The 11,873-nt window shown below is 45.2% G+C and overlaps 1 protein-coding gene across 1 annotated transcript in view; it reads right to left on the reverse strand.

Moving 5' to 3' along the window:
• Positions 1-5,647, reverse strand: part of lta4h (leukotriene A4 hydrolase) — a 6,291-nt gene extending 644 nt beyond the window's left edge. The window contains exons 1-16 of the mRNA XM_008294196.1: positions 5,475-5,647; positions 3,577-3,707; positions 3,373-3,493; positions 2,715-2,783; positions 2,472-2,576; positions 2,338-2,390; positions 2,182-2,254; positions 1,874-2,014; positions 1,747-1,770; positions 1,593-1,663; positions 1,147-1,258; positions 904-1,048; positions 721-824; positions 467-537; positions 333-387; positions 132-264 (exon numbers count right to left, since the gene is read on the reverse strand). Coding sequence (XP_008292418.1) covers positions 132-264; positions 333-387; positions 467-537; positions 721-824; positions 904-1,048; positions 1,147-1,258; positions 1,593-1,663; positions 1,747-1,770; positions 1,874-2,014; positions 2,182-2,254; positions 2,338-2,390; positions 2,472-2,576; positions 2,715-2,783; positions 3,373-3,493; positions 3,577-3,707; positions 5,475-5,621 — 1,555 coding nt within the window. The 5' untranslated portion in view covers positions 5,622-5,647. The remainder of the gene's footprint in view (positions 1-131; positions 265-332; positions 388-466; positions 538-720; positions 825-903; positions 1,049-1,146; positions 1,259-1,592; positions 1,664-1,746; positions 1,771-1,873; positions 2,015-2,181; positions 2,255-2,337; positions 2,391-2,471; positions 2,577-2,714; positions 2,784-3,372; positions 3,494-3,576; positions 3,708-5,474) is intronic.
• Positions 5,648-11,873: the final 6,226 nt, after the last annotated feature.

Raw genomic sequence — 11,873 nt, forward strand, 5'->3', positions numbered from 1 at the left:
CTGAAGTGGACCGTGGTGAACTGAAGTGGACCGTGGTGAACTGAAGTGGACCGGGGTGAACTAAAGTGGGCCGTGGTGAACTGAGGTGGACCGGGGTGAACTGAAGTGGACTGTGGGGAGCTGAAGTGGACCGTGGGGAGCTGAAGTGGACTGTGGGGAGCACCGTACCTCATGCAGCAGGAGCGACAGGAACTCGATGACCTGGTGGGACGACAGCGTCTTCACGTCCGACTCCTTGAAGCCGTTCAGGTCCTGGTCTTTGGCCTGACGGAGGACGAAGGTTTGAGTCTGAACATAAAGCCAACCAAAACAAAACCAGGTACAGGTCTTACCTTGAGCCACTTCTGACTCAGAGCGATGCAGGCGTCAGCCAGCGTGGTGTCATACCTGAAACACAGCAACCAATCAGAACAAAGGGATCAGGTGTGAATGAGAACCAGGTGGAGGTCTGAACAGAACCACTCACTGAGGTTTGACAGGAGGCATCCCAGGAGTGAACATCCAGGCGTTCCAGTCCACCTTGTTCAGGACGTCCACCTGAAAACACAAACATCTCATAACTCCGCCCACCCGTCACATGTCCAGAAATGCCGATCGATCAGTTGGTATTGATCTTTTCTTTCACATGATGCAGAATACACCGCATCATCAACAACCTGCAACTGACACAGCCTGGTTGGGTCCGCTGTGGTTCCACCTGAGCGTCCAGGTGTTCCTCACCTTGTCTTTGAAGTAGGTGAACAGGTAGTTCTTCCACTCGTCTGTGGTGACGCTGCTGTAGGCGAACAGCTGGATGTACGACTTCACGAAGCCCATGAACACCTCTGAAGGAGACAAACGGACAGGTGTGTTAGCGCAGGAGCAGGAGCCAGGTGTGTGTACAGGTGTGTGTACAGGTGCTACCTGGTCCTCCCATCAGCTCCTCCAGGTGGTACAGCAGAGCGAAGCCCTTCTCGTAGGGCACCGAGGAAAAGGCATCGTCGGGGTCGACGTCCTGCAGACTGGGGACCAGGTTGGTCAGAGGGTTGTTGGCTCCGAATGTGTTCACCTGACGGAGAACGAGCACAGGTGAGAGCATGGAGTCAGATGTGCAGAAAATCTGAGACGGGTTCAGGTTGTGGTTCTGGTTCAGGTTGTGGTTCTCACCGAGTCCTGCAGGTCCTTCCAGCCGCCCATGGCTTTAAACTGCCTGAACTGTTCGCTCTCCATACACCTGCCGATCATCCTCTCCAGGTAAACCGTGTGACCCTCGTTCAGCCTGAAGGTCAGAGCCACCATGTTTGTTTGTTTGTTTGTTTGCATGTTTGTCTCTGGTGCTTTCTTTGCTCGTACCGCTGGCTGATTGTTTGGTTAAGGTGATATACAGGTGTTCAGCCAGCTCTGTTTGTTTGTTTGTTTGTTTGTTTGTCCCTCTGGCTAATTGTTTGTTTGCGTTTTCCTGTGGCTGTTTGTTTGTTTCATTAGTTGGTTGTTTGTTTGTTTCATTAGTTGGTTGTTTGTTTCTACGCCCCACTAGCCCTTCACTTGCTTGTTTGTGTTTGCCGGGGTATCTTCTTTCTCTAACCGTTGTGTTTGTTTGCGTACGTGTTTACCAGAAGTGTTCCCAGGTCTTGTTGGTCACCAGGTTCCCGGTCCAGCTGTGAGAGATCTCGTGGGCGATCACCTGCGCGACACATGACCACAGGTGAACACGTATGTAACATGCACGACGACACGTCTGTTGCCTCGCAGCATAGCTTTACTCACGTTAGACAGAGACTTGTCTCCAGCCTGCAGAGAGACACAAACAGCTGATCAGCACGACATCACGGCAGCTCGGCGACCTCATCAATGACATCATCAGGTGTGTGTGTGTGTGTGTGTGTGTGTTTACCAGCAGGGTGGGCGTGGCGAAGGTCAGGCAGGGGTTCTCCATGCCGCCGTACGGGAACGATGGGGGAAGAACCAGGATGTCGTACTGACCCCAAACATACGGTCCAGCGAGCTCCTCGGCCGTCTTCAGCATCGTCTCCGTCTGACGGACGCAAAGGCAGATGTTCTGTGTTCTGTGTGTTCTACATGTTCTGGAAGTTCTTTATGTTCTGTATGTTCTGTGTGTTTTGTGTGTTCTGTGTGTTCTCAGCAGCTCCTCCCAGTAGAACCCGTGGGCGTGAGGTTCTTGCTGTTGCCGCGGTGACTCACCTCGGAGAACTCAAACGCCGCTTTGTCCACCAGCTCCTTCTCCGACCAGACTCTGGACCTCGGGCCGATCTCCCTGTCGACCAATCAGAACACACAAACATGGTCACCTGCGTTCACCGTGTACGACGACATCAGCACAGGTGAGGCGGACCGTACCTGCTCTCCAGAGCTCCGACCACGATGGCTATCAGGTAGGACGGCATGGACACCTGAGGTCAAACAGAGAACAGTCACACCTGAGCTCAGCTGGTGATGATGTCACCAGACAAGCAGAAGCAGACTCCGCCTACCGGCTGCCTGAACCTGTAGATAATTCGACCGCTGTCCTGAGGGTCGACCTCGTGTCCGTCTCTCACCGCACTCATCACCGCCACCAGGTCCTTGGGGACAGACACCTGGACAGAGGACACGGCCCACCTGAGAGACTCACCTTACAGACAGGTGTGTTGTCTCTGACTGGGGTTGTAGATCTTTTTGTGTAATCTGAGCAGGTGTGATGCGTCTGTTACCTAAACAGGTGGGGAATGTGTTACCTGAGCGTAGTAGGTGTGTTTGATGGACGGGCTGTCCTGACAGGGCAGCATGCTCCTGCAGTGATGAGCCTGTAAGACAGAGCGCAGGGCAGCAGTTACGTCCCAGTGCCTCTGACTGGTCTCACTGGGTCATGATGAAACCAGTTAAAAGCAGAAACAGAGAAGAAGAAGTGAAGCAAACAGTTTGTTGCTCAAAGTTTCACGACTCAACAGAAAAACCACAAAATGTTTTCGCCACAAACAGGAAGCAGAACCCCGAGAACAGAACTCTGCTGATCAGAACTGAACTTTACATTTCAGCGATTAACACTTTTATTGATTAATATTAAGATTTATTGAATGCGTGATCACTGATCTCAGCTTTAGGCCATTTAAACCTTTTCAAATGCAACAAACAGGAAACTTTTTATTTAAATAAAAAGTAAAAATCTGTTAAAATCACCTGAACTTTGTAAACGATTCGTCTTGTATATTTTTATTTTTTACCTTTTGCAGTGTTTCAGAAGAAAACATGTTTATTATTGTTTTACTGGTGACATTTTATTAAAACCTGAAGGCAGCAAAGTGAAAAACATCCAGAGAAATCAATAACTTAATCATGACAGGTGAACTAACCGCCTCCTGCGTCTCTCACTGCTACCGATGAACCAGAGCTCACCTGACACTGGCTGAACAGGTACGGCTGCTTCTTGCCGGCGGTCTGCTCAGGCGTGAGCCACTGCAGCGCCGACGCCGACGGAGACGTCTCATAGTTCACCTCCACGATCACGTGCTGCCCTCTGATTGGTCCAGACAACAAACACGGCGGTTACGTTTGGCGTTGAGAAGACTCAGGTGTTTGTACGGGGAGGGGGGCGGTTACCTGGACAGGTCGAAGGGCAGCGTGATGTCCAGCGGCGTCCCCTTGAAGCTGTGCTTTTGGCCCAGGCTGAAGCGAGCCGGCTGACCGTTGGCCGACACCGACACGATCTTCAGGTCTTTGGTGTCCAACGTCTGCAGAAGAAAAAAATAATCAACTTTTAATAATGAACTTCTGATATGAGCTCCTCACCTGCTGCCTCAGCTCCTCCTACCTGCTGATAAACACTCACCTGTCACACCTGTCCTATCAGATCAAAGTCCGCATTAATACAGCCTCCATCAGCTCAGCCGGTCTGACAGCTCCACTACGCCCACCAGACTCCATTCAAAAACAGCTACATTTAGCATTTCTTTAACTAAAATGGCTTTTAATATGATACAGTCACACGTTATTCTAAAACCAGAGTTAATGTTCAGTGTTTTTACAGGTGAGTTACACCTCAAGTCTTCAGGTGCAGGTTAGTAGAAATAAATTAACCAAGCTGAGAAACTAGAAAGTGAAACTCACACTGAGCTCAGGTGAACAGAGCCGGTCGTGTGCCAAACTCCAATCAGAAACTGTCCATTTAAAGTGTTGTCACCTGAAAAAATCTCCACACCTGATAAAACTCTAAAAATACCGGTTGTAATGATGAAATCTGAGCCGTAAACAGCTTCAGGAGCCAAAACAACCAGTAAACTTACAGCAAATTCAACAGATGATCCTAAAACTGGAATAAATTCAGAGTGAAGCAGCAAGTTTGTGCAGATTTAACACATTTAGATGGAGGTTTTGTTCAATAAACTGCAAAGAAACGTCAGTCAGATCTCAGGTGAACACACCTGTCCTACCAGATCATTTTTAAAATAAGTCCAGGATGACACGCCCTCGATAAAATCTATTCTGGGTCGCAGCATAATGAACCTCTGCAGAGCGACAACAGAAGGATTTCAAACATCATAAATAGATGATTTTAAAACGTGAGACTCAGCACTTCACCTGATAAACACCTGTATCAGCCTCAAGGCAAAGTTCAGCACCACAGCTCACATAAATGCATTAATGATGGACTTCACACCAGACTCCATTCAAAAATGGAGCAATTTAAGGTTTCCCTGACTTTCATTATGCATACAAGGCAGCCGCCAAAATTCTTTCAAAAGCAAAACAATTTAACATTTTTGGCCAAAACAAAACGTCCATATGAACTAGAAAAGCTTTAAAATATTTCCTGACAAAAGCCAAAGGGTCAGTGAAGATGCTTGGTCCACTAGTAAAATCAAATTTCGACTTTTAGAGAAGATTTCATCCAATTATTTTAATTAATAAAGCAACAGCAGAGCATTTAAAGACCTCATAAGTCCTCAGCAGTGAGATTTAAAATGTGCTTAATGTGAGTGGACTTCTGAATGGATGCAGAGATTCATTTAAACGCATTATGAGACCGTTATAATCAGTTTACTCACTGTTTATTAACTGCAGTGAAACTTTGCTGGTCGTTTCATTAACATGTTTCTGCGACGGTTCAGTCTCAAAGTCAAAGTCCGAACACAATAAATTCACTGCCCACTGCTAAACCGAACTCCATTCAAAATACAGTCATTTAAAGTGTGTTTGCTGAGCCTCAGACCTCAGTGATAAAAGGTAGATTTTATTCCATATGAAACAGACATGAAGAAGTGGACCGAGCCGAATCATAGTTCGATATGTGAGGGATGAGTAGACACCACTATCACTGTTGAAACCGGGTCCGTTCAGAACCGTACAGCAGTTCTGCTAAAACACCTGCGCAGCCTGTGCATTACTGCGTTGTAACACACACCAGACTCCGTGTAAATTCTGTCGGATTTTAGCGGCAGAAAGCCGGTTAGCTTGTGGCTAGCCGCCCGGTACCGGTGCACCGGTTCCGGTAACGTTACCAGAGCGGAGAACCGGTCCTCCAGAGCCTCCACGGTGAGCGCGACCCTCCCGCTGATCACGTGTCTGTCGAAGTCCACGCGCAGCAGCAGGTTGAGGTGCTTGGTGACGCAGCTGGTGAAGGAGCAGAAGGAGCAGGGGTCCGCCATGTTGGTCCGTCCGGCAGCAGCGGCGCTCTGAAGGTTCCGAGCGGAGAGCCGCCGCTCAAATACCGACAAGATCCCGGGAGTCTACCGGAACAGAGGGACCGCACATCCGGGCCCGCATTTTCACAATAGTTAACATCCTGTTTACCCTTTCATAATAAAAGCAGCCGTAATGTAATCTTCTATCTGCAGTCACAGATTTTAGATTTTTTTTTACCTTTTAAATATATTTCTATTTATCTGAATTTACTTTTCTCACGTTCTTACAGATTCTTAAAAGCATTTTAAATCAATTTATCTACTTATCTAAATTTACTTTTTGTAATTTCCTTACATATTTATCTATTTATCTTGATAAACGTTTTTTTTTTTTTCTTACAGATGTTTTTATTTATTTATTGACTTTTCAGATCTATTTATCTTATTTAATTTACTTGTATCATTTTCTTACAGTTTAATCAATTTTATTTGGAATCTATTTTTATGTTTATTCAATGTTCTTACTATTTTTTTTTTTTACTTGTAATTTGTGGATTTTTTATTTAAATTCACCTTTTTATCTTTTTAAAATATTTAGATATCTTAGTTTACCTTTTCCATTATCTTACAGATTTTATTGTTATTTTAACTTTTACTGATTGTATTATTTTATTTTTCATTTAAAGTGTATTTATTTGTGCATTTTGCTTTGCTTTTCGTATTTTATTACAGAATTTTTAAATCCATTTCCGTCGTGGATGGGGGCTGATCGAGGCCACTTCCAGCCCGATCCTTTGCTGACGGCTGCTGTCTCACAGGTGACGTTGATTTAAATGTGTTTTACTTTTGATGTGTGTCAGTAAGTCATCTGATATTTGGCTGCTTGACTAAATAGTTTCTGTGTGTTTCTATCAGGTGGTTTGTCTTCATGCTGGTTGTGACTCAGTTTCAAATGAAGAGTGCAGTTTCTAACGATAAAATCAAAAGGACTGGCGTTCCGGACACACAGGATGAGGCGTTAATAATAAGACTGATGTTAGAATTCAGTTCTGATTGAAGCACATTGAGCCTTTAGGAGCAGATCAAACTGTGTGTCGGTGGTTTCACGAATTCCTGAATGAATATTGACCTGAAACTAAACAGCATCTGTCAGAAAACTCTCAGTACGAGTTAAAGTCATTGTCTGTTGAGGATCAATGAGGACAGAAGTGAGTCGTTTGAATCTGAACACGTCTCTTTAATGTTTGTTAACACAATCTTTCAGACTTGAAACACCACAGGATGCAGCTCACACAGAGTTTGGGTAGAACAGGTCCTGTCATGTGACCCGCTCAGGTCAGCTGAGCGCTCACCTGGCTGCTGTTGAACAGGTGAGAGTGCTGGCAGTGTTCCCAGCTCACTGACGTTAAAAGAACTTCCCCCCCGACTCCGTTTCCACAGCGCAGCTTCCCCGAGTCGCCGGGGGTCACACCTGGAACCTGGACAGATGTGGCCTCACCTGCTGGGGGCGTGGCCTCTCCGGTTGTGGGCGTGGCCTCGGAGATGCTGCGTGCAACAGAGTCTGAAGAGGAGCAACAGGAATGTGGTTCGACTCGGAGCAGCAGCTGTTTGAAGGTTCATTCATGACAAAACTGACGACTGCAGATGTTCAGAAACATCACAGAACACGTTCTATACAAGAGGATCAGTTAGATTAGTTCTTTAAAATTTAGTAGTTTGCATGTTGGCAGCACAATTAGTACATTTTATGCACCTGTCTCATTTTTAAAAGTTAGAATTTAGTTTAACTCGTCAGCATGCTGTTTGGTGAACTTGTGTTTTGGTCACAAACGTTCAGAACTTGTGCAGAAATGTTTGTGTCTCGTTCACAGAAGTTTACGTCTTTTGCAAAAGCATTCGGATCTCGTTCATGAACGTTCGTATCTTGTGTGTAAAAGTTCACGTCTCGTGCAGAAGATACAAACTTTTGTGAAGAAACGTTTGCGTTTTGGACACAGACGTTTGCATCTTGTGCAGAAATGTTTGTATCTTGTGCACAAGTGTCGGCACTGAGTGAAGTCTGGAGCTCTGTTCACGCAGCACTAGAACCACCTGAGGAACCTCGTGTCATTCAGAAATGAACCCCAACTTCTGTGTTTCTTGTGGTGCATTTGCACGGATTAAGTAAAGTTTGTGTTTTGCTTGAATTTACTGACGTTACGTGCAGATATGTTCTTAGCCGGCTGCCACATATTAACTGTTCAGCCTGTTGGAAGACAGTAAAACGTTCACTGGTGCGTCCTGCCACGTGTCCTGCATCTAATCAGCGTTTCAAATCTACTTCTCTTGATGGATTTGCTCTTCCTCTCAATTGGTCTCCATGAATTTTTGCCCAAAATGCTCCAAACTTTCATTTGTAATCGTTGATGCCGCCTCCAAAACACTGGAGCTGGAAACAAGCTAAAGAAAGATGAAAACAACAAACTTTGCAAAAAAAAGAAAGAAAGAAGTTAAGCTGATTTGGACTACTTTGTGTTTGGTGAAATGTGGAAGAGAGTTTGTGGTGAAGTTTCGGTTTTACAGATTTCAGACATGGCAGACTCAGAGGCCATCCCTGCCATCGCTACCAGAGGTTCTCCAGAAAAGCTGGTTCTGTGTGAAAAGAGCTGAAGACCGATTCAGTGCGGATCAGTAGTTTTGTCATGTGTGAACATCCACAGCGCTTCCTGGTCGTCTGCTGGATTCTCGCTGAGGATCACAGATCTAGAAAACACAGAAACTCTAGAAAACACTGAAGAAAACATTCAGGAGAAGCTTGTGACGCCTGCAGAGCAGCAGTCCACAGTTTGATACGAGAAGACGAACTTCTGCAGGATTTTTAAAATGTTTGAGGAGGTTCAGACACACCTCGAGTCATTGAGTTAGCACCATGTGACCCTGTAGGCGTGGCCGAGTCCTACAGCTTGACTGACAGGTGCTAGGTCCAATCAGAGAGTCTCCAGCCGGTAAAGAGTTCTGCGGTTGGTTTCTGGTCCATGAACGATGTGTTGGCAGATCTTCGAGTCCGTTCAGCAGAGCAATCACGGATAAAATATTTTCTATATATATTATGTTTTCTATTCAACACCATATCCACTTTCTTTTATACACTGTTTACTGTAACCATCTTCATTTAGATTCAAAAATATCTTTTGGAAATGCAAAACAAAAAAAAACATGACGTTTCTCAGGATGTATTTTTTCTACTGTGCTTGATGGACGGTGGAGTTTATGGCACTGTGACTTTAATCACTCTTTGCTCACTCTTTACTCGATGTGGAACAACTCTTCACTGTTTTTTTTGTTTTTTTTTACAACTTTAACATCTTTTAGCAGCATGCTAAACATTAACTGGAACATTACGAATAGCTAAAGCCTCAAACTTAGTTGAACATGCTGAAGAAGAGCAGAGACGAACAAACCTCTCGTCATGTGGAACCAGATGCTTCTGAGCAACCGGCTTCTTGGTAATGCCTCAGAGGAAACCAGCAGAGGAACCGTCTCCAGCTGCACAACCAGAACCTAAACTAAAGGCTGAATCCAAATGTCTGGAGGTCATTAACTGCTCCAGAAGTATCTGTCATGGTAGCTAAACTAAACTATGTTTCTATATCTGTTAATGGCAGCATCATCCATCCATCATCTCTACACCTTCATCCTCACCAGGGTCATGGGGGGCGGAGTCTATCCCAGCTGACTCAGGGTGAAGGCAGGTTCACCTGGACAGGTAACCAGTCTATCACAGGGCTACACTTAGAGACAGACAACCAAGCACACTCACATTCACACCTACGGACAATTTACAATCACCAATTAACCTCAGCATGTTTCTGGACTGTGGGAGGAAGCCGGAGAACCCGGAGAGAACCCACGCTGCACGGGGAGAACATGGAGACTCCACGCAGGAAGATCCCGGGTGTCCTCACCAGGACGCCAACCGGCAACCTTCTAGTTGCAAGGCAACGGTGCTAACCACCGAGCCACCGTGCAGCTCCTAATGTTGGTGATCGGGATTCAAACTCACGACTAGACTAGATGTCAGGTGCCCAAGTTTTGAATCAATGATCAATTAATTGTTAGAACAAATGAAGTACAGTTTTTCCTCATGTTGATCAACTTGGGTGAATGAACCATTTATCTGGAAAAACTCTCGGCCATTTAAATAAATTAGTCCTGGTTGGAGGTCATTAACCGTTGCTGCTAAACTCCCACAATTCTCAACATGGACTGTAGTCTGTAGACGCCTCCTCTGGTCTCTACAGGATTAAACAGGAAGAGGCTCCACCTGGTGGAACAACCAGGTACTACAGCTGGTCTACAACACATTTTCTGACATGCATGCAGATATTTTCTCCATCCTTTGGAGTTTGTGACACCACAGTACATCCTAAAATCTAACATTACATTTCAAACAGTGTCCTACTGGAGCTTCACAACACGGTTCCTGATCACCTACAGAACATTAAGGAACTGCTTCAACGCAGAAATGTTTTGGTTTGTTTCCTGGTGCTATGCAGAACTATTTAGTCCAGACATATACTGGGCTGGTTTGGTGGACGTTAACCTGCAGGGTGTTTTAAAGGTTATTTAACTTCTATGTAGTGAGTTGTGGTCATGTTTTGTAGGGTAACATTGATCTGAACTGTCACACATGTCAGCTGCATTTAAATTACAGTTTGATTATTTAAGGATGTAACTAATGGTTTCAAATGGCTCTTAAAAAGCTTCAGGTAGCATTGTTTCAGACTGTGACACTACTAGTAAACGGTGCTCAGTTTCTTACTTTTAATATCCATCTGACTGGGAAATTCATTGAGTTTACTCTAATGGTGTGCAGTTTGGACATTTGGATTCAGCCACAGAAATCCTTTCTCAACCTGATCTAAATGATCCAGAAGTTTATCCAAACAAACATTATTTACCTTCACCCACAGACAGACAGCAACATGTCCTGAAGAGGCCTCCGTACAGGATGAACCCTTTGATTCAGGCACCGACATGATCTTTAATCTGCCGCCACCATCAGTGCAAACTTAACCACAAGTTAAACAAGACTGTCACAAGTTTTCACTACAGCCTCCAGGAGGCGCTGGTGTAGAGGCCTTTTTCTTTAGGTTCTGGTTGTGATGAAGGACTGGTTTCCATCTCCGCTCCTCACTTTGTAGTCACCCGTTACTCATCTACAGCGTTCTGCCCACAGACTGATGGATGCAACAAATCAGCGACGAAAAGCTCGATACCAAAGCGATGCATGAGCTGTAATTTTTTTTTTTTTTTAAATTGCCACCGATACATGAACACGCGAGCGAGCAGCTACGCTAAGCAACGTCTTCACGGAGAAACAAACGCTGGCTCAAAATCTACAGCGAGCTCAAACACAAGAGGATTACAACCATAGAACAGTAGTTTGGTCTTTTTTGGGCTCAAAATAAAGGATTTAAAGAATACTTTCATATATAAGCAATAAAAAATAAGTAACATCTCAATACTCCAATAATAACTCTTACATTAATATTGTGCTCATTGGGTTTCTATCTCTTTACATATATTTTATTAATTCTTATAGATATTTAAATATATTATTTCTCCTGTTTTGTGTTCCCGTGCTGCAGGAACTGTACGGCACCTCCAGCTGTCGACAGTGCAAAGACCTCATCGATATGGTTAATGAACAGAGACCTGATCACCGTGGCTGATGGGAGTGTGGAAGGCAATAAGTGGTCGATGAGAGGATGGTATGAGGCTGACGGTTAGCACCACAGAAGGTCCAGAGGGACAATCCACTTCAGAACTTTAGGAGGGACGATCAGCTCCAGACAGTCCAGAACCACCATCCACTTGGAAGGCAACAATCTGCTTCAGAACATCTGGAAGGACAATCCACCCGAAGGCCAGGAGGGATGGTGCGCTTCAGAGCTTCAAAGGGACGATTCACTCCAGAAGTCAGAGAAAGTCCATTCACTCCAGGACTCAAGGACAGATGATCCATCCTAGAACTCCAGGAGGGACCATCCATTCAAGAGTGCCAGGATGGTTAAATATGCTCCAAAGGTCCAAGAGGGATGACAGAACTCTGGATGGCGATGATGACTCATCATCATCAGAACTCCAGGGCAGATGATCCATTCGAGAACTTCCGGAGAGGCCATCCCCTCCAGAAACCAGGGACCTTTGATTCAATGATCCACTCCAGGAGTTAAGAAGGTGTATTCACTTCAGAACGCTGGGACAGGTGATCCACTCCAGAAGTTAAGAAGG

This window comes from Stegastes partitus, unplaced genomic scaffold (genome assembly GCF_000690725.1).
Source record: "Stegastes partitus isolate 25-593 unplaced genomic scaffold, Stegastes_partitus-1.0.2 Scaffold946, whole genome shotgun sequence".
Lineage (NCBI taxonomy): Eukaryota > Metazoa > Chordata > Actinopteri > Pomacentridae > Stegastes > Stegastes partitus.